The sequence below is a fragment of the Colletotrichum jinshuiense genome, chromosome 3, assembly GCF_051148585.1.
Source record: "Colletotrichum jinshuiense chromosome 3, complete sequence".
Lineage (NCBI taxonomy): Eukaryota > Fungi > Ascomycota > Sordariomycetes > Glomerellales > Glomerellaceae > Colletotrichum > Colletotrichum jinshuiense.
In genome coordinates this window covers 4242949-4264563 of record NC_139310.1, presented here as the reverse complement: position 1 = coordinate 4264563, position 21615 = coordinate 4242949, and the positions used below count along the sequence as shown (strand labels likewise).

The 21615-nt window shown below is 55.5% G+C and overlaps 3 protein-coding genes across 3 annotated transcripts; 2 read left to right on the top strand and 1 right to left on the bottom strand.

The window, feature by feature from the left end:
- Positions 1-968: 968 nt before the first annotated feature.
- On the top strand, positions 969-3329 carry EsH8_III_001121 (Zn(II)2Cys6 transcription factor; the record flags this gene model as incomplete). The annotated part of the gene is made up of 5 exons (XM_083262846.1): positions 969-1102; positions 1201-1272; positions 1351-1908; positions 1959-2485; positions 2542-3329. The coding sequence occupies 5 exons, from the start codon at positions 969-971 to the stop codon at positions 3327-3329; spliced, it is 2079 nt and encodes a 692-aa protein (XP_083123333.1).
- Positions 3330-5300: 1971 nt separating this feature from the next.
- On the bottom strand, positions 5301-6347 carry EsH8_III_001120 (uncharacterized protein; the record flags this gene model as incomplete). The annotated part of the gene is made up of 1 exon (XM_083262845.1): positions 5301-6347. The coding sequence occupies one exon, from the start codon at positions 6345-6347 to the stop codon at positions 5301-5303; it is 1047 nt and encodes a 348-aa protein (XP_083123332.1).
- Positions 6348-18567: 12220 nt separating this feature from the next.
- On the top strand, positions 18568-20136 carry EsH8_III_001119 (uncharacterized protein; the record flags this gene model as incomplete). Its single annotated transcript, XM_083262844.1, has 1 exon — positions 18568-20136. One exon carries the CDS (start codon positions 18568-18570, stop codon positions 20134-20136), a length of 1569 nt encoding a protein of 522 aa, XP_083123331.1.
- Between the last annotated feature and the right edge of the window lie 1479 nt (positions 20137-21615).

Here is a 21615-nt window from a genome sequence, read left to right as displayed (position 1 = left end):
CAAGTCATCCAAAGCTGGTTGGTACTTAAACAAGACTTCGCGTCTGGGCTATTGAACCATTATAATGGCAACCTCCCTTCAGCTTTAAGCAATGAATAAAATGATAAAAATTCCACCATCTCGACCCCAGATTGGCACCAAAGTCATTTGAGACATCCTGGAACCGCTTTTGCCACGGTTCGGGTGACGGCCCTTAACTGCAAAACGGGGACCACTGTGAAGCCTCTGGTACCCCATCACAAATACGCGAGCCTTGGGTAGTGGCCAACCTTTAAAACTACTCCGCCCTTGAACCATAAAGCACTTCGAACAATACATAAACTAGTCTCTTCATTTCGCAAAGTTGTGTTTCATCAGGCTCTAGCGAAAGCGTCTCGTTATTAGCTTGTCAAGGTTTCGCAGTTATTCTCAAAGGCTCCGAAGGGGTTCGGAACTTAGTGAAGCACGTTGCACCGGCAGACTCTAGCGTCAACCCCTGGTATCCGCCCTATAAGCGGAGTGCATTTTAGCCTGTGCCGACCATCCTTCGATGGGGTCTAGCCAATCATCAACATCCGAATGTCTGCGGAGGATTTCCTGCTGCTTATCGATTTTTCCCTGGTGAAGCCCCAAAGGCATGGGTGCCTGGCGAGACCAGCGGAGTTTGAGCCCGTTTTCATTTCCCTTCTTTCTATTACGCGTCAGTTGATGGAAGTCAAACATTTGCTGAGACCGTAGGGTTGGGTCCGATTCTCTTTGCTTGTGGTTACCACCGTTCCCCGGCTTGGCCCGGCAGACGACAAACCAGGACTTTAACTCCCTTCTTATCCGGATCCGGGACTTCATCTGCTTTTCCTCCATCTTGCTCTAGTTTCGCTATAGCTACGACCACCGTGATCACTCTCTCCCACCCAATCACTCTTGTCGGACCGGGTATCCGAGTCCCCTGCCATACTCCCTGATCCACCGCTCTTATTCAACACGTTGTCATGGAGGCCAGCATTGATCCCGATGTCGCAAATGCTGGAGCGACCCCACGACAAAGAGTGACCAATGCCTGTGAGGCCTGCAGAGCAGCCAAGGTCAAGTGCCAACCCAGCGTGCAGGTTGGAATATGTCGAAGGTGCGTTGGGTGCCCACTCTCGGCCCAGGAGCTATCTTCCGAGTCGGTTCGGCGTATACGTCGAACTTGTGTGCTCACCGACTTACCGTACAAATCAGGTGTCTCGAGTTCAAGAGAGAATGTGTCTTCCGCACCGGCCCAAGAACTCGTCGGCCACGGCAGTCCAGGCTGTAAGCTTGATATCCTTGGCGTTTAACTCGCCTCCCTCACTCTCTTGCTGTGATTTGCTAATACTCATACTGCATCAGGAACCAAGACGCCCCGAGGTTACCTCCTCCGCCGGGACCGTCCAAGACCTTCAGCATCGACTTTGAGATGCCTCAAACGGAGGAGGTTGACGACGTCGACACTCTCGCCGCTCGGCATGAACGTTATTTTGAGGAGATCTTGCCCTCGGAATCTGACATGGAGCCCATAGACCTAATGCTCGGCCTCAGTGACTCCGGCAGCGGTCCCCACTCCTCCGTATCCTCGCCACCTTCCACGGGCCCGTCCGTCTCGGTGTCGAGCTTCGGCCTCAAACCCCAGTTCAACCTGGAATCGGCCGAGAAACTTCTGCAGACATTCCGGGCCATGCTTAAACACTTCCCGTGCATAGCGCTCCCTCCCGACGCCACCGTCATGTCCTTATCGAAGACGAAGCCTTTTCTGCTTCTCGCCATCTTGTCAACGGCATCCGGCTCCAGCGCGCTTCAAGGGCACACCCTCTACGACGAGGAGTTCCGCAAAATTCTTGGCCTCAAGTTTGTGGCCGGGGGCGAGCGGACCTTGGAACTCCTCCAAGGCTTGCTCATCTACACAGCATGGTTCGCAAAGTCTCATTTTCCTTCGCCCTGTAACCTCCTAACAGATACAGGTTCCCCTTCCACCTCCGCCCGAAGAGCAAACAGGCCTTCCAATACGTCCGCATGGCCGCCGAGATCCTGCATGATCTGGAGCTCAACCACCCACCCCGTCAAGATGCCGGCGTGACCCCTACCTCCACTCCCACCCCAGAGCAAATAGACGGCATCCGCGCCTACCTCTCCTGCTACTATCTAGTCTCAGCGCACGTACTGCCCTTCCTGCAGTACTTCCGCAGGACGAATCTGACCGATGCTAGGTTCGCAATGACCTGGGCCAGGATGTCTATCATGGCGCTTGAGTACACCTCCTGGACCGCCACCTGCTGCGATCTACTCGAACGCTGCTCCTCGCTGAAAGGTGATCATACTCTCGCGTGGCTCGCTCGGCTGTTGCACATCACCGAGGAAGCGTCAGAGATCTCCAAAACCACACCTGCAACGGAGCAGGTGAAGCAGCAGGTCCATTTCATGTTTCTCGGGCTCGAAAGCCAACTTCGAGAGTGGCAGGGCCGAATACCCAGCAGTCTGGGCGACGTTTGTGAGTTCCTTCCCCCGGGTGCCACATCTAAGGGGTTCTCTGCTAATCTGATTCAGATTCTATAACGATTGCAAATATGTATACGGAGATCTTTCTACTCACCGCTCCCATATTCCGACTCCGCTCCACGGCCAAGATAGGAGACAGCGACCTCGGGCCCCCTATCCCCGTCAACAGACTCGAGAGATCCCTCACCCTCGTCCGCAGCTTCTTCGACTTTATCGTCAACCTCGACTCGGCCGCCTTCGTCGATTTCAGCTCGATAGACTGGGGTCGCTTCATACAGTGCACCATCGTCGCCATCCGCATCTCCTTCCCGTTGCCTCTTTGCCCGGAATGGGACCACGCGCGGGCCCGCGAGCAGCTACAGTTCGATTCCTACCTCGCCCGGTTGAGCGCCAACCACGAAGAACTGACGCCTTCGTCGAAAACTATGGATATCCTGGCTGCGAGCAAGGTCGTCTTTGCGGTCATCAAGCGCAAATACGAAGGCCGGGTGGCCAGAATCGACACACCGGTGCACAAATTGCCGAGGAGTATCCGCGGTTGTCCCATGTTTGACGGGAGTTTGGATCAGTACTTCCCCGTCTGGGACCAGGACTTGAACCGTAATGGCGCACATGGCTTGGTGTCCCCCGTGTCTAACGTCATATCTCCGCCGGTAAACGGACAGCAAACCTACCCTGACTTGTGGGCTATGATGACTATGGGTTGGCCAGGGGGCACAACGGGGGACCCAACCCAAGATTTTGATCCGGGCCAAGGGCAGAACCATTCAATGCATTTGGATCCTTCTTTTCAAGGGAGTGTTAACCTGGGCCCGTCTCCCAGCGGTAGCGGATGAAGACTTGTGCATCTGCAATAATACTCACCCTGGTTTCTCTACCGCCTTCTATGCATGAAGTCCCCTCTAGGAAGCCATACGTATCTGCAGACTTGGGAATGAGCTTGTATCAGCTGCAAAGTGCTCGACGCAGCTTCGATCAAGACCACTATATGTGTTAGAGGTCAACTATTCTGACCATAGCCATTCCGCAGGCGGGGAGGTCATACTACTTAACTGCCCCCAAACGATGCCTTCAGGAAGGATAGGCGTGTAGTTGCACAAGCGCGTTGATGCTATCAAGAGATCCGGCGTGGTGAACTCATCTCTAGTTGGTCACGCAGCGTTAAGACGGCGTTGTGCGTGGTGAGCCTCGCATATGGCAAGTCGAGATTCAAAACGGACAATCATAAAAGAATATGACGAAGTAGCAATACATGATAATATTGCCTCCATATTCACATGGCAGAGATCTGCCGCTGCTGTCTGGTTGACTGGCGTTGCCCCTATCATCCTCAAACGAGGCATAGGAAACATGCTTCTCACAGGCCTGAAGCCGTAGCGCTTCTTCGGTCTATCAATGTCTTACATAGCAGTGAATACTCACCTCTTTCAACTTCTCTTCTATTTCCGGTGACTTCTAGGCGTCCAGAAAAGGAACAAAGAAGACTGACGGGCGGTGTCCATAGACAGGTGGACGGTCACCAAATTTCAAAATAAGAAAATCTTCCACTCAGACCCAGACTTACAACCAAACCCCGAACAATCTCCACGGGATCAACCTCTTTTGTTTTCTTTTTTTTTGTCCGGCTGCTTCTGCACAACGCGAGTATACGAGTGGAGGGGCCACTGGTCCTGGTTTGCCTCGCCACAAGCTCAGTACATTTGATGTAAACATACATTATCTAGTACTCTTCATGATTAATAAACGAAGGGCCTGAGTCGAGTTCGAAACAAGCCACTTGCTGTTTGACGAGCTTCTTGCATCCCGGCAGGTGCCCCTGAACGATCATGGCCTTCTCATACCAACCGCGTCTGCCATTCCGCCCAATTCCCGCTCCCTACTTTGAGAACATGTACACAACATCGGATACACGGAACCTGCATGTTCCTCGACACGTGATACGCTTCGCCTTTCAACTGCCCCTTGTCGTACAAACTCGCTTGCCAACTCCGCAAAAGCATGCTCAACCTGCGGGGTTGGAATCCCCAGCACAATCTCCAAAGTCGAGGTCGAGATGGAACTAATAACAGGGGTCATAGCCATACTTGAGGGAGGGAGGCGACCATACCAAGGCGCTGACACCATCAGAGTTTGGCTACGGTTGCTGAGCTGGGTTATACCGTGGGTCACCTCGAACACATCTTAAGACTAACAGACTGACAGACTGAGAGAGAGACGGGGGGGGGGGCAAGTCAGCTTTCTTCATCGTAAAGAAAGAACATACGGAGGAATATAGAGGCAAACTCATTGTGCTGGTTGGCACCTGGTCAGACGCAGTAGTACTTCAATAACCAACGAGACTCGCTCACTACAACTATGCACAGGAACCATCCGAGATTTTGTCTTATGGGTACCAAACAGCCACCGAGCCCACAGTGGTTGGGACGAGAGCAGGACTGCTGACGGACATGCGCCAGTACCGCCCCATTACCCGCAGAAGAAGCCGCTCGTTGCACAAGCATCGCTTTTTTGCGTCGGCCAGTCGACCGAGGTTCCGATTTGGTTCTCTCTCATCGAAAAGAAGATTCTCACGTAAGGGGATGGGATCGCCGTCCCGTCCCTGCTCTGTATGCGAGATCCCGTGCACTCAAGTGGTCACCATCCATCCAGTGCGCATCCGTAATATGCTTATACCCACCATCTGTTCCCGCTGACTGAACATCGCCATCTCACGAACGAGGTCACACGTAGCCGGGAAGGCCCTCACACCGCCCTCACACCGCCCGCGCCCCCCCTCGCCGGCCGCAACCTCGTCTCGTCGCCTCGCCTCACCTCCCCCGTCTCACCGGCCTCGTCGCAAGAAACAGCGCATCCTTGAACCACCCGGCCCACCCCCTGACGTACTCGACCGTGTTCAGGATCCTGATCCACCGCCACACAAAGGCCTCGCAGTCCTTGTAGTCCTCGGCGTAAACGTCCCACACCGCCGTCTTCTCCCCGACGCCCTTCTCCTCGTCGGAGACGGGCGGGCCCACGAGCAGCGCCCTCCCGATGATGCCCTCGTCGGCCACGAGCCTCGTCGTCGCGTCGACCACGTCGTCGAACTGCGCGCCGCCCGCGCCGCCGCCCAGCAGCGCCAGCTCGGCGACGGCCGGGAACATGCTGCTCCCGCTGACGAAGTAGGGGCAGACCATGTTGAGCCGGATGCCGTGGCACGTGTACGCCGTGGCGCGCAGGGAGCGGAAGAGGCCCGTCACGGCGTGCTTGGACATGGTGTAGGGCGCCTGGCCCGGGAAGTGGCCCACGCCGGCGACGGACCCGACGAAGAGCAGGCACCTGTCGCGGGGCCCGTTGCGCGGCAGCCAGAACTGGGCCAGGTTCGTCGTGTAGAACAGCCCCGTGATGTTGACGCCGATGGTCTTGATGGACGGCTCGTTGGGCACGTCCGGGTCCGCCGCCGACGGCGACGGGTCCTCGAACGTCCGGTTGGCGCCCGGCTCGTTGATGCCCGCGTTGGCGACGACGATGTCGATGCCGCCGTGCGGGGAGAGGCGGGCGCCCTCCTTGAAGAAGGCGGCCTGCGACTCCCACGAGGTGACGTCGCAGGGGACGAAGTGGTGCGCGCCGTTGGGGTTCTCGGTGCGGAGGGCGGCGACGAGGCCTTCGCCGGCGGACGCGTTGACGTCCCCGACGATCACGTTGGCCCCGTGAGACGCCCACTCGCGGGCGAAAGCCGCGCCGATGCCGAGGGCGCCTCCGGTGATGAGGACTGTCTTGCCCGCGAGAGTGGAGGGGTCGTAGGGCTGGGTTGTGTCAACCGGCGGCGAGAGGCTGGTTGCGGGGACGAGGTTGTGATAACCCGGTTCGACCACCATGTTGGGCAGGCGGGCGGGCGGCGACGCGGCGACACGGCGACTCGGCCGGGGGGACGTCGAGATTGTTGAGACGGCGGGATAAGCACGCAGTGGGCGTGCGGTGGCCGGGCCTTTGGTTTGCCGCTGCCGGTTCAACGAGATATGTCCGAGGAACGGGCTGCTTAGGCGAGATCCCACTTTTCAGGGTTATTGCGAGTTATCATCAAGTAGCACAGCATCAATGAGCGGGCATTCAAGAAACCGTCCGGGTGTCCAGGTTAGACGACATTCCCAACAAGTGAGTGAGTGATAAGATGCGAGGGGCTGAGCTGGAGCTGAGAGGCCCCCTGGCTGTGGCGCCCTAGAATATCCACCGCATGTTGTAGCGAGCTGTGGCTGACGCGGTCAGCATGCTTCCCTTCACCGGGCTGACAGAATCCATTCCCTGCGTCGATTTGGCGAAGCATCGACACTTTGTCGTCGCCGGGTGACTTCAACATCCGCCAGAGGCCATAAGGAGTGGCAGGAGACTTGGGTCCACACCGGAACGGAGATACGGAGCGGGGCATAACGGAGTACTTCGGGGCACCGGATACTTTACTCAGAAAATCCCGAGATGTTAGGGCCCCGGGGAAGCTTTCAAAGACCGCCGGGCCAGGAGAAAACCTTCATGCATCAACCCGCCCGGTCTCCACGCCCAGATGGCACAAAATCACAGGACAGGCGTCGAATTCCCCGGTAGAAGCATCTTAATCGGGCCGTAAGCAGTCTCCCGCAGGGTTTATTGATGTACGACGCAGGAGAGTGGGAAAAAAAAACCATAATAACCCGGAGCCAGCGTACACGTTTGATTGCATTGGAGAGGGGGTCGCCGGCTTGGGCACCGCCGTGCCAGGCACGTTGCGCCGTGGAAAGACCAGGGGAGTGCCTCGCTGCCCCTCTGTTTCGGTTGTCCCGGCGTCACAGGGCTGGACGCGCGAGGCGGCTTTGTCGAGAAAGCATGGTCCAAAGGCAGGTTCCCTGAGGATCGCGGCGGTTTTCGGACGAGGGGCCTGTTTTGTGTGCCGGGCCTCGCCTGGTGATTGGAAGAACTATCTAGGGGAGCGAGTTTGCTGCTTCCTGCTGCATAGGTTGAAGAAGAAAGGACCCTTGCTTTTTTTGATAATGCAACCTTTCGTAAAGCTTTCTCCTCCCCCCCGCAAGGCTGCAAGGGCGGCGGAGTGGGATGCAACGGCCAAGGAAACCTCGGCTGGTAGGCTGGCAAGGTCAGATGATGTTTGCTCCGAGCGGGCAAAGTGGTGCTCACCCCAGCCATCATGGCCGAATCCCATCACTGGAACATGGATGGACTCGGACGTACGAGACGGTCCAGAACCACGGAATCGATGCTGGCCGGTGTCTGCACATGTGAGCCTCACGAACCCAGGCGATCAATACACTTGTGAACCAGTCACGATCTGTAATCCCGCGGTGCGAACTTTGTAGGCCCGCCGGCTGCTCGGTGACTAGTATGCCACATACTCGATCGTCTTGCTGGGCTGAGCCGGGCTGGGCACAGCGTCTTGTGCGACCAGAGTACATCCATCCGTATTGCCGATTGTCGCCCGATAAAGCCATCTTTTTGATCTTTGAGCATGCCGAGGCTGGAGCATGCCTGAGCATGGCTTCGATTTCCGTCCAAGTCTGGGCAATTTGCGCCATCTACACTAATTAACTAACCTCGGTCAGCCCTGAGGTAGAGCCGCCATGGCATACCCCCTCTCTTCTGTGTCTCCAGCTCCGAGTGGGGCTTTCTCTCTCTCTAGACGGTTGTTGAGGAGAGCTCGAACAGGGGCAACCAAGAGGGACAATCGTCGTCAAACCTTACGAAAAGGGTCACTTGCCATTAATTATGCTGGACCCTTGCGACTGTGCCCCTCGTCGGCATCGAACAAACGATACGTTATTATCGTCCTTTTGTCGTCTCCAACGCCAAGCTTTCCCGAGAACCACGCATTGATCCACCCCCCGCAGGCCGCTTTAGTACACAACGGTGGGACATGTCGCTCGCCATCGTATCGGAAGTCTTCCTGCCAGGCACTCCCGTTGGACTGGCCCCCCTCCCACCCCCTCTTCATCGCGTTTTGGGGCCGTTTTCGGTCCAGGCGAACCCCCGTTGTCGCTCAGTCTTAGTGCTCTCTGAGGTGCAATAACCCTCCCCAAAGCATGTGCTCATTGTCCGTCATGGTGCGCTACTCTTTGGGCCCATAAAAGCTTGGATAGGCCGGAGAAGGGGGAAGGATAGATTACGAGTTGGGAAGCATCTCAGTTCGGCCTCCGCCCTCCTTCTCACGGCTTGCTGCCATCTGCCGACCGCCGCATTTCTCACAGAATTTTGATCTCGTTGCATTCCAATCCCGTGACTAAACGCCATGTCGACAGGCTGCAAATGTTGTGGCGAAGAGAGACTCGCCACCACCGAGGTGTATTTGATGTCCGCCGGCTCAGTACCAAGGCTATGTGACAAAAACGCGGAAAATTCAGTAGCCAGCCACTGAGAAAGTCCACTTCCGTTCCTCTAGATCAGCGTGGGGGATGCCACGCCGTTTGAGGTATACATACGCGCCACTGCGTGTTGACAGATGTCAGAATCTGCCTCCAGACCTCAGCCCGATGGTGACCCTTAATGGGAGCGTTGATGCCGGCAGTAGCAGAGCGGGCATGGTTTACACGACGACAGCCGTCGCTTTCCCGCTTGGCCGTAGGTGGTTGTCTCATTGGCAGATTTACCCACCCTCATGTCACCAGCCAGCCGCCCTGATGAGGAAGCGCGCCAAAACTGGTTGCAAAAGTCCCGAGCCTGAGCCAAGATAATTTCCACCCCGTTCTCCCCGCCGTGCTAGCTAGTGAGCAGGCGACTAACCCCGGTTTGGGTTGGAAGGCCGTCCAAGACAGCCCAGCATACGCTGACTTCTCTCTAGGCCGGAGAAACATAGTTTGGGCACATTTCTCCAGACGCTCAGATCGAATTCGTCCCGCTTCCGGAAGTCACTGGCCATGAAATTCGTATACTAGCTCCATCCGTGACAAGCGATGTTTCTAGGATGGTCAGCTAACGGGGCAATGCATTCTTTGAAGCCGTTTGCAGCGTTGACGGGTTTTGATTTTTTAGGACGGTTGTGTTAATAAACAAGCGACTCCTCGTGGTAGCCAACGGATGAAGGACAACCCAAACCTGCAAATTCTTTGATTTGGTCGTCTCCTGTCTCCGGAATGCTGTTTTATCACCGGTCTGTACTGGAAATTGACGGCTGGTATATTCGTCTTTTTGGTGTGTTGGATGTCTGTAACGGTATTGGTGGCTCGAAACAGATGTCTAGCCTGGTGTGGGACAAGAGACTGACACGATGATGACATGCCCAAAAAACCACCGTCCAAGCGATGAAAGGTTATTTTTGGAGTCAAAACTCAAACCTCGCTGCCCTTGAACCCTAAGTTAGAAGGAAACAGCACAAGGCGAACACATGTCAGGCGAGAGTTCATTGGCTGTTCCTTGCACAATTTAATCTAAAGGTCTGTCCCATCGTTGTCTCGTAAGCGGTAGGTCATAACTTGGCCGAGTCTTGAGCTTTGTGTTGGTTAGCCCCAATCTCTCTTGGGAGTGTTACATTTGCAGTATATTTGCAAAGTGCTATTTTTCTGAAGGTCAGGAGATATCATCTCGGCTTGTGGGACTTTGGGTGGCTGCTTATCCAGTACCTTGTATTGGAACGGGTTGATCGGAGCCAGTGGCAGGTGGTGCTCTCACAGTCATTATGCCGATACCAGACGAGGTCCTTCAGATGGGCAGATGGCCAACAACAGGCATGGATGCCCCTCGTTGCTGTGATACTACCTAGCATTGCATGTGTGTTTGGGAGACCCGGTGAAAGTGCATGGTGGCACACATCTTTAGGCAGGCTGGGTAGCAGCTCGGCAAATGTGAACATGGATCCCCCTAGAGGAACCGGCATTCGTTTCGATACCTTCCAGCCCGAAGTCAGTTGCTAGGATTGATGAAGTCTATTATTCTCTGTTGTTAATCAGTATCTTTCGGGATCATCCGGTATACATCTCTATTAAACTGTTGGGTTTGCGTTTATTAGAGGTCTGAAGAGAGCTGGGGGTTCAACAAGCTTGAAGACTGGAATTTTCCTCATGGTAGAAGTGGTGTGGCTCATTGGGTGTAGAAAAAAGACGGCCAATTAAACATCTGCTGGTACGAGTAGATATGCGATGACGAGCAGATGACAGGGTGAACAGGAAGCCACCAGCGGCTGAAAGGGATCCTGCAACAACGACTGAGCCGCGCCAACAACGATCCCCAAATGTCTCCAGCGTGGCTACGACGCGCAACCTCCATCTCCTGGGATGAGGGCATTGTTCCGTGGGTTCAGGAGCCGATGTGAGGGTTGGTCAAGACTCTTCCACAGCCTTGGGTACAGGCGCAAGGCGTGTGATTCTGAAAATGGATGTGGAACTCCACAACTTGAGACTTTCTATGCAAGAAAAAAAACAAAGTGTTTATGGGCTGCATCGACGGTGACCCAAAAACCGAGACAATAGGAGTGAGGCACCGGCGGTAGCGTCTGGTCATCTTGATGGGATAGGGTTTCGCCTTGGGCCTTGAGTCGGTATCCAGCGAGGCAGTGAGACGGAACCTGTGCGGGCGCCATGGGAAGTCGTCCGGGGAACGATCGTACTCGATTTTGGAATGTCTCGTTGGTAGGCTGCAACAATGTGGTAATTGCTCATGTGAGTAAGACTTCTTGATAGGCAAAGAGGGTTGTGTGGGTGATATAGCGCGGGATGAGTGTGTACCACATGCGGTGACGAATCGTAGCGGCAAGAAGGCATACCCAACCACTCAAAAGGCATGGCCTGTCGATCAATGCTGTGGGAGCACAGGGAGGATTGTGTAAGGGTGGCGTTGATCTCTGGTTGAAAAGGCGATCGAATAGCCTCCCGTTGGCGCCGGCGGAGGAAACCTTTGTCATCTAGGAAGAGGGGGTTTGTCTCATGGAAGTGCGTTTCTAGAGTGTCCCCTTTGGGCTAGCGCTCTTGCCACCATAAAGAAGAAGAGCATATTACTCCCGGATCTCTGAGCGCCTTCCTATGTTATATGCCCACAGTACTGTTCCGCTCAACCGGGGAAACGCCCGGACCCACCTGTCTAATACCGGTACGCCGGGCCAGGACGGTAAAAAACCGAGCAAGATAGAACTCCCTACCAACGCAGGTAGTTATTTTGGTTGGATTGACACGTTTAATTATCCTTTGAACACACTAGTTTCATTGTCTGGGGTGGAGTAAGATGCCTTTTTGTTTGAAGGTATGGGAGGAGCATTATGGCCTGGCGGGAGTTTCGCGCAGGCGGAAGGAGCTTGGGCGCGCTCCCCTCGCCCGGGGAGGTTTGCTGCAGACTACCTACCTATCTACTGTCAGATTTTTTTAGCGTCCGGCGCGTCTTGGAGGGAAGGTGGAAGGTATAGTCAATATTCATGGTTTCCCATCTCAAAAGCCTCGACCTTTGACTCCCAGGTATTAGTGAGATATACTAGCCCAAGACGAAGTACCCTCCGGCCCAGTAAATGCACCGCAATATAAGGAGTGTTTCAAGAAAGTAGTAATTCCGTCAGTGTTCAAGGCACGGGGGAAGGCTGCGCCCTGCCAAATATGTTACGTACATCCTGAGGCAGCCGAGTCGCAGAGGCGCACGTAACTGAGCGAACAGCAGAAACGGCGGTACATGCCTTCCGTCAAGACAGAGGAAAGGACAGAAGTAGTCTCACTTCCCTGCTTGCTCTCAACAAGGGTTGTTTCCACATACCTCATTCACCCCCAAATCCCGCTACCTATTTCGTCCCTCATACCAATATCAACCATCACTGCATACAGACCACCTTAAAGGATTTGGGCTGTTATTACATCGCCGGGGCCCCTCAGGACCAACATACAACGGCGGTGTCTCATCACTGATAAGCTTTTCACATCCAAAAGATGTGGAATTTCTATATGATTCGGCATGTCCTTAGTGAAGATACCCCCAACCCACTAAGCGGGTGAGCACAGCTTTGAACGGCTTGATATTGACCGGATACACTCTACCTTGGGGTGGGGGACATGGTTCAACTTTGGCTTGGTGATGAAATGACGGGTTAAAGACATGCTGGCGTCAAAGGAAGGGTGGGAGGCTTGGATATGCCTGGGTCGTGTAACCTGTTCTCTTTTTATAACTTGGGTTCAGTGCTATTGTTTCGTCAATTTCTCTAGCCCTTGTCGTGCTCGGCCTTAGAGCGGCGACTGCCCAGGTTCATCGCCCAGAAAAAAAAAGAAAAACATGACAGCGTCAGTGAGACAATAGTGGCTGTAGGGGCGGTGGTGGCCGAGGGTATGGATGGATGTAAGGTGCAAGACAACACAGACCTCGAGGGCGGGACGGAGGCTAGTGAGCGAGCGAGAGAGAGAGGGAGGGGGCGGAGGCAGAGAGGGAGAGAAGAGAAGGGAGTCCCCTGCTAGTACCTCCCGCAGTTAGACCGGATTCTTTGGTGGCACAGACTTCAGAGGGGATAACGGCGTCAGGACAAGATGCGGATTGGTTGGAGGGGGTAGCAGTGCGACCAGGCTCAGGGGTCTTGTAGACTTTCGGCGATCACTGGTACCGTTTGAGGGCTGGTGCTTGCCAGAAGGTGCGTGTGGTGCGCGTTTGTCCCTGTCTCCTGTCTGTCTTTAGTCTGTACGGCGGTACCGCGTGTGTGGTAGGCGTGTGTTGAGTGTATGTTTGTGTGCGTGCGTGAGTACGTGCGTGTGTGTAAGTGCGTGTGTGCAGTGCGTGCGGGCGAAACTATCTTCTCTGTATCTTCGGGGGGTGGTACGAGCGCAAGTGAGAGCATTGCTAGGAAAAGTGACGCTGGAAATAGAAGGAGAAGAAGGGGAGGAGGAGGAGGAGAAGGAGGAGGAGAAGGAGGAGGAGGAGGAGGAAGAAGCAAAACGGCACACATGCACACTTGAATCGTCTGAGTGATATGGCGGAAGATGTCCCGGAAGAAGGCGCAAGGTTCCAGGCTGGGTTGTGAATGGTCGGGGAAGACGTGAATGAATGGTCGGGGGTGGATAAGGATGAGGGGACGACGACGGCGAGGGTGACTGAGAGGGAAAGGGGTCTTTCCTACCCAGAGCAGCGTTGCAGAGTCGCACCCTCCTCCTGCCTTGCCAACACTTGGGTTCTCGCCAATCTGAGTTCAGGGCGACGACGGCGAGTGGAGTCGTGTTTTTCGAAACAGGAAAAGAAGGAAGGATACAGGCGCGGACACCTTTGAGGCAGGCAGGCAGGCATAGCAGGCAAGGCAGGCAAGGCAGGCAAGGCAGGCAAGGAAAGTAGTGTAGGTACCGGTATTGGGAAGGGGGGAGGGAAGGCAAGGGACAGTCTACCGTGCGAAAGTGGTATCTATGACACTGTACATTACACATGTGTCTCCCGACTTCCTTCTCCATGTCTAGGTGGTCCTTCCTTGCTTTTTTTGGGTTGCGGGTTGCAGCACGCAAGCATCGGGGAAGGGAACTCAACTGAACACACGTGGGACGGCGGATAAGTTGATAAGGCAGGAAGGAGTGAGGCCCCTAAAGACTGTACTTGTACCTACCGTACGTACCCTAGCTATCGACAGCACTTGCATCGTGACTGCCTCGGGGGGCCCCAAGCTGGTCGTCGGTCGCCCTCGGATGCGCCTCGATGGATGCAATGCAATGTAATGCCGGCGCATACATAAATGATGGCATTATTATAATAAGAAAACTCTTCAATCCGTCTAGGTGGTCAACTACATCGTAAGCTGCTGCTGAAACCACCTGGGAGAGGATTGGGACGGGGCCATTGCATGGAGTTAGACAAGTGTGCCTCGCACCTCAGATGTCCATGCCGGGCGGACGTACCCAGGTCTCTGTACTGGTATGCCAAATACGTCTCCGTACTAGGGGGTGTTGGACAGGCACTTGGCTGGCTCGACTAGATCTGTCTGCCCTGATCTACCACGCGAGACCACAGAGCAGATGAAGCCATGTGCCCGTCACGCCAGAGCAGCTAAGCCAGGGTACGTACCGACCTGCTCCGTACTGGTACATGGCCGAGAGGACCCACCTGGGGCAAGGAACACCGCATCCGCAATCCGCGAAGCAAGGGACCAGACGCTCGCGCCCGTGCGGAGGTTCGACGGGGTGAATCTGGACATGGGCAACATTGTATCTGTAAGGCTCTCATTTCAGGATGCATGGCCAGCAGCTCTACGGCCGGCCAAGTTGGCGTCGACGGGCTCGACGGGTGGAGTTGGCCAGCCTCGCCATGGCAGTCTCTCCCAGTGAATCCATTGCTGTCTGTCACTGCATCACTGCATCATGGATCGTCATCGTGCAGTCCTCGGTGACGGGGCCAGTGAATTGGTTGTGCCCTATGGCATGGCGGAGGAGAGCCGCGAGCTGGTCGTCCACTATGGAGAGAGTAAGGTGCAGCCCCGGATGCCGTAGTTCTCGGGGTTTGGCTGCCAAGATCCCTGCAGTTGTCGGCAACGGTTGATTTTCCATCCTGGTACGGATACGTAGAGCCCCTACCTAGCCTGGCTCTTTATTTAACTTCTTCGAAGTCGAGTCTGTGTGCCTCGTCTAGACAGCGCCTAAGCTCTAATTCATAGTCTCGTCAGCCTCCCTGCCGGCAATCTGTGTCCCATCCCCCCGGCTCCGCCTCACCTTGTGCATGCTCCGAAGGCGAGCCTGCTGCACTTCGAATGCAGACAATCAGACTTCTGGGCTGCGCGACTTTGAAACCTTTGACAAACCACATCACATGCAGGTAAGCATTGCGCGCGCATCTTTGAGTCGGGTTTTATCTGCAGATGGGGTTTTGCATCCGGGGATGCTGGTTGGAGGGTTGGAGCTGCTGCGTCGTGTCGTGTAGTGGGCTTTATTTTATTTTATGGAACATGCGGAATCCATCATGCCAATCACAATGCCTGGCACGAGAACGAGAAAGCAAGGGGGCAGACATCTAGTAAGGCCTTGCAGGCCTTTTATTCTAGGTTCATACCAGGCAAGCAATCCTCTTGCCATCTGGCTCGCATTGGCAGATTTGGGAGTGACATGCTCAGTTACGCCCCTGGAAGACTGGGACAGTGACGGTCGGCTACTCTTTTCCAAGGTGCACCTGCACTTGGAGGGGGTCCCGGCTCCGAGACGAAGGGATCGCCATTTTTGGTGGTGTTGCCTGCTCTTCCCTCTCGGCCTTGCAGAACTGCCTCTGTGCGGGAGCGGCAATATGGGGTGTTCTTTTCGGGTCTGTTCCATGCAGCAATCGCAGGCTTCACGGTCCAGTCATGCATGCATTGCTGATGGTCGACTTGCGGGCCAGTCAGTGCTGACTGACTGACGTGCTCCCACTCCGGCCGGTTTCCCGCTGCTGCTAAATAAAAAACGACCGGCCGAATGAATTATTGGCGGGTTCCGATTCCATATAGGCTTCGCGCCACAAACGACGTTGACCGAAGTCTTCTTCTTCGCATCCCAGGCAGCTTATAACAAGAAGCTGCCGCTGGATAGCAAACAAAGTACGGAATGACTCATCGCAGCCGAAACTCATGCCGGAACTATCCGACAGATAACATTACTTTTTTCCAAGGCACACGATGCGGCTATCGTTGAGTTCATCTTTAGGTTGTCTGCACCACTGTGTTTCTTTTCTTTCTTTCCTTCTCTTCTCTGCCATGTCCCCCACTGTCAACCCAACGAAACTCACCAGCCTGGCTGGCCGTGTAGCAAGCGCATGTTACATCTCACCACAAGCAGGAGGGCGATGCGATACAGACGTGGACGGGAGATTGATAGGGCAGGGACTCGAAGGGGGGCTCAAGGCGCGTGCCTTTCGCCCTCTCGGGTACCTGGGAGAATGAGCTTCAACGTGGGCCTGGGAATTGGCCTTGGTCTTGGTCGACTTTTGACGGCGCCAGTGGCCGCTCGAGGCAACGCGGCAGAGCTGCCACAACGACAGGAACTGCCCTTGCCCAACGCAGCCCTAGCGTCTCGCTTCCCTGTCCGCCAGACATCGAAGCCGCCTTCCGGTCTGCGCTTTTCCAAATCGAGGGTCAGGATGGGCCTGGCCCAGGTTGTGCTCTTCTGCAAGGTGACAACCGAGAGACACGTCCACAAAACCTCACCAAAGCACGGTACTTCCCTCGCATCCTGTTGATTCTGCTGTTCTGCTGTTTCTCTCGCTCCCCCCTGGGGAACGCTGGCGCAACTTCATCCCACCCACCCTGCACACCCTCCCACCCAAGCGCCACAGCACAAGCACAAGCACAAACATGGGCCGTGGATACAATTCGCTCGATTTTCTTGATATCAAGCACATTTAAAGAACCAACGACGGGCTAGTGACGACGGCTAGGAAAATGCAGAGATAACGCAATTGCTACCTCTTGTTGAGGCCAAGCTACCTCGTCATCACTTACACAGAACTCTCGTCGAGGTGGTCGCATCTCCTCTCCACCGAGCAAGGTACACAAAAAAGTATACACATGCCTTAGCATTGCCTTAGCCCACACCGAACACTTCCCAACTTTACGCGATCAGCCTCTGATTGGTACGATACGTCCCTCCCGAGTGCTCCAGCGGCGGCGCAATTGGAACTCCACAGCACGAGTATCCCTTGTCCCTCCCCCCTCCCTCCCTCCGATCCCACTCTGAAGCCCAAGTCCAACCGCGACTGGACTGGACTAGACTGGACCAAGTCCAAAGCTCCAACAAGGGCCACCCCCCCAAAGGGAAACACCGTCAACGCCCCAGGGCCCAGCAGCAGCCACCACCACGACCCGGCTTTGTTCTCACACCCCTCCCAATGCTCAATGTGTTCGTAGTCGGTTCAGTCAACTGGCTGGGTACATCGCATCTCCCTCGATATCTCCCAATTCTCATCCTCCCCCAACATCTCTGGGTTGGTTCCCCCAAAGTACCACCCAGACCCGGCCGGCCTTGGCCACACACGCTACCTCGTTCGATACCTTGCGCTGCCAAATAAACCCCACGATAAGTCGACAACATCGACGCCATCCTGCAGTGTCCTTCCGCACTTCCACCCGCTTTTACCCCCCTTCCCTGGCCATATACGTCCGCCCCAGCTGGCAATCAGATCGTGCCCCCAGCTTCCTCTGTCTCCCGTGCTGGAACCCAAGACCCCCCCGCCACGGTAGTCGTCCTGTCGGCCTTGCCTTAGCCGTTGTCCGCCTGTTCTACTCCTCCAGTCACCCACCCGTGGATGTAGTCCTATTGGATAGCTGTCACCATCAAGCTTCGAGAGGCCCCGGCAAGTCGACCTGCTCTAGCCTGTCATCTGCTGCATACCGACCGCGCGCCGGTACCCAAGCCCCAGTCCCCGTCCCAGTCCCAGTCCCAGAACCGACCCCCCGCCGACCCTCGAACGCAACCAGCCCAGCAGCAGCACACCCGCAGATGTGCTGCTCCCCCCCATGCTCCTGGTTCGAAGTCGTCCGTCCTCTCCTGTCCTTACGCACCGCACCGCACCGCACAACCCAACCCATCAAGGCGCGCACACCATTCCTCCCGGTCTTCCCTCACTCACACACTTTCCACCAGCACACCTTGTCTTTACATCCCTTCGCCATCAATACCACCACCACCACCTCCTCTTCCTCCCCACGGCACCTTGGCACCCTGCTCTCCTGTCTTGTCCCCGAACTTTAAGGCACGATACATAACCTTGCGACAGGTCGTCTCGCACCTCTCGCGCACTCCCTCTTCCTTCCCACTTCCCCAAAACCTGGCTCCAACCCCCCCCCAACTTTTGCACACTCCGCCCTTCCCTCCGTAGCAGGCTGCATTCTTTCATCGCCCTGTGTCTCGTCGCGCATCCGAGAATCGACACCAACCCCCAATAATCTTGAACGCGTCCTGGACCCTCAACCCGCATTCTTGTCCTCGCCTACCTGGGTAGTCTGCCATCTGATCAGCACGACTGTCGCATCCCTCCCTCTCTCCGTCGCAATTCCAACGCAATCCCCAAGGCACCACGCGCCAGCGCATGCACCGCACCACCGGCGGATGACCGGCGAGTACAGGTGAACCAGGCGCATTTCCAGTCTCAGCAGTTGAATCCGACTTCCCGACAACACATCGAGTCGCGCCAGCCCTTTTCCTACCGACAGCAACCGCAAATAAGTCCGCCATGGCTGCGCCGGCTTTTCTACAACAATCGCAACCTTTTAGGTCCTCCAATCCTCAACCAACATTCCTATCGTCCGTCAACCCTTTTGAGCGCGATGCGAACAAGTCCGGAGGCAATCCGTTCGCCAACCCGGGCCCTGCTGCCTCGTCCGTCCTGATCCGTCGTCTCCCGCTGAACACCTCGGAGGAATCGCTTCGCCTGATGGTGGTTTGGTCCAAGGAATTGGCCGACGTCGAGGTGCTTCCCGTGGATCAATCAGAGGACAAGGGGTTTCGGTCAGCTGTTTTGAAGTTTAGGACGGCGAACGGTGCGATCGAGGCAAAAAACATGTTGGACGGGAAATCCAACATCTCGAATGACGCCAACATGATCGTTGAGGTATTGGGGGGCAGCCCGACCACGTCGAGGAGATACGCCGAACCCGCAGGGACCGGATCATCGAGCAACGTCTCCGCTGCGTCTTCCGCCTCGAGTTCGCGACAGCCGTCACGATTCAACGGCGCATTCCAGTCTCTCGAGAAGATCTCGCCGCCTATGAACGGCATCTACGGTTCCAGCGAGCTGCCGAACCCCGAGTCCAGCGCACACTACCAGAACCTCTTTTCACCCCAATCCCCCATCGGAAACCATCTCACGGAGCGAAGTCGCATCTCTGGGAAATCACTCATCAACAACGATGCTGCCGACGACGACGAGACTGGCGAGCTGCTAAAGGACCCGGTCGCCTACGCGGAAAACGGTGCCACGGCCCAGAGAAGAGCCACCGCCCCGCAGCTCCCCATTTCACGTCTGGCCAGCCTATCCCTCAACACCAGCACAACAGCCAACCCATCGTCCCTGCCGCAGTATGGCCAGCAAGGGATGGGAGCGATGTCGGCCCATCCGGTCATGTCCCCCACGGTCATGGGCGGCGGCGGCGGCGGCGGCCCACACAGCGTACCCTTCCATATGGGAGGCGGTCACCCGTTCGGCCGCCACAACTTTCCGCCAGTGAATCCCGCCGACCAAAACCCGCCTTGTAACACACTTTACGTGGGTAACCTACCTATCGACACGTCCGAGGAGGAGCTGAAGGCCATGTTCTCCAAGCAACGGGGATACAAGCGCCTCTGCTTCCGAACCAAGCAAAACGGGCCGATGTGTTTCGTGGAATTTGAGGATGTATCTTTTGCGACGAAGGCTCTCCACGAGCTCTACGGACACCCGCTGCACAACAGCGTCAAGGGCGGTATTCGTCTCAGCTTCTCCAAAAACCCCCTGGGCGTCCGATCTGGCCAAACACCAGGCCAGGCAACATCTCCCATGAGCGGCATGATGACGGGGTCTACCAATGGGTTCAAGACGACCAACGGGCCACCCCCCGGTCTTGCGGCCCCTCCCGGCCTTGGTGCCGGACGTTACAACAACGGAGGCTCGGGCGCGCAGTCTTACACTGTTGCCGGCTTCCCGGCGAGCGGCAACAACAACGTCTGGAACGGATACAACAGCGCCATGACGGCCGGCGGGCCTGGATCTATGATGAACGGCAACAACTCGAATTACCTGCCACCACATATGCTGGGTAGGTAGAGGTAGTAAAGGGCTCCGCCGAGCTGCTTCTGCGGCGTCCAGAAGCAATATGGCGAGATTCTCTGGCGTTACGGTGTTTCGGGCATGGATGCACACCATCGAGGCAAGCCAGAAGACATTTGGTCAACTTCGAGAACGGCGCACAACTTGGTTTGGGACATTTTCTCATTCACTGACAAAGATACGGTGGGCCAGCTCCCGAGTTGGTGGCGCCGTCTGACATGCTCGGCGCATACGCATTTACATCAGCATATGATTTCCCGGCGCCAGTCATTTTTTACTTTGATTCCTTGCTTTGTCGATTTAACACGATTCCCCCCTCTTGGCCATGAGCGACAGGGCCCTATTTCACTCGCCGCAGCGGCACTTCGCACCGGAGTCGTGCGGGCTTACTTCGTCGACGCCCTCAGAGGAGTTTGGGAGACGAGCATTACTGGGCGTTCACCTTGTGGCGACTTCGGTTCAGAGATGCCGCACGATGGAGGGACTCTTTTTATTTTATTTTTGGAAGCAGCGATTTTTCCCTCCCTCATTTTCTCTCTTTGATATTAGGCGCCGGTCTGGGTTTTCCTTCCTTTCATTCAGCATGGCGTGTGGATCGGACATTTACTATGGTAGACGACGAGCTTTGGGGAATGCCGTCCCATGTCCTACGGACTACAGATACCCCGCGCCAACAACTCGAGGGACGAGTTTCCAGGCGGACGTGTTCTACGATGCCCTACAAGACGTTCCGAGGATATGGGGCAACGAGGCAAAGAATCTCGCGAGGGAACGTGATATGCTTGGTACAGCGATTAGCGATTGACGTGTAAAGGGGAGGGGAGCGTTGTGCTGGGTTTCGAGAAACATGACATGACTACGCCCAAAAAGAGAAAAGAAGAAAAAAAATTGCCCGAAAAGCACAGAAGAGAGCGAATGGACGCAAGTTGATCTGGCAACATCACCCCCAAAAAGGCATTGAGGTCAAGAAGCGATTTTGTTCATGCATGGGTTATAAAAGGCACGGGCCAAAAAAAGCACGCGAACACGGAGAGAGAAGAAGAAGAAGGAGCAGGAGGAGCAGGATAGCGGCAAGCCGTCTGGTAACGACATGTCCTTCCTGCAAGGGTCTGTCGTTTGGTTCAGGCCAAGGTCGCGCGTCACCGGATGGTTTGGCATGGGAGAAAGGCAAGGAAGGGGCTGCATCGGAACCGTCTGTCAGGCACAAACTTAACGGATACGCATTTCAACGGGGTTATCGTTCGGCATCAAAGACGGGAAGGGACCTCATCATCGCACATCCATTGGTTTCGGGAAGCGGGGGCTGGAATTCGGGAAGGATGTCCAGCCGAGGCATCGTCCTCGTTGGCATTTTGTCTTGTTTTTGGTTATTTATTTATTTTCCTCTATTCTTTTTATTCTCATTTTCTTTCCCCCCCTTTTTTTTTTCATTGCTGCGTTGTTTTTCTCCCTCAGTTGTGTTATGCCGTCTCGACT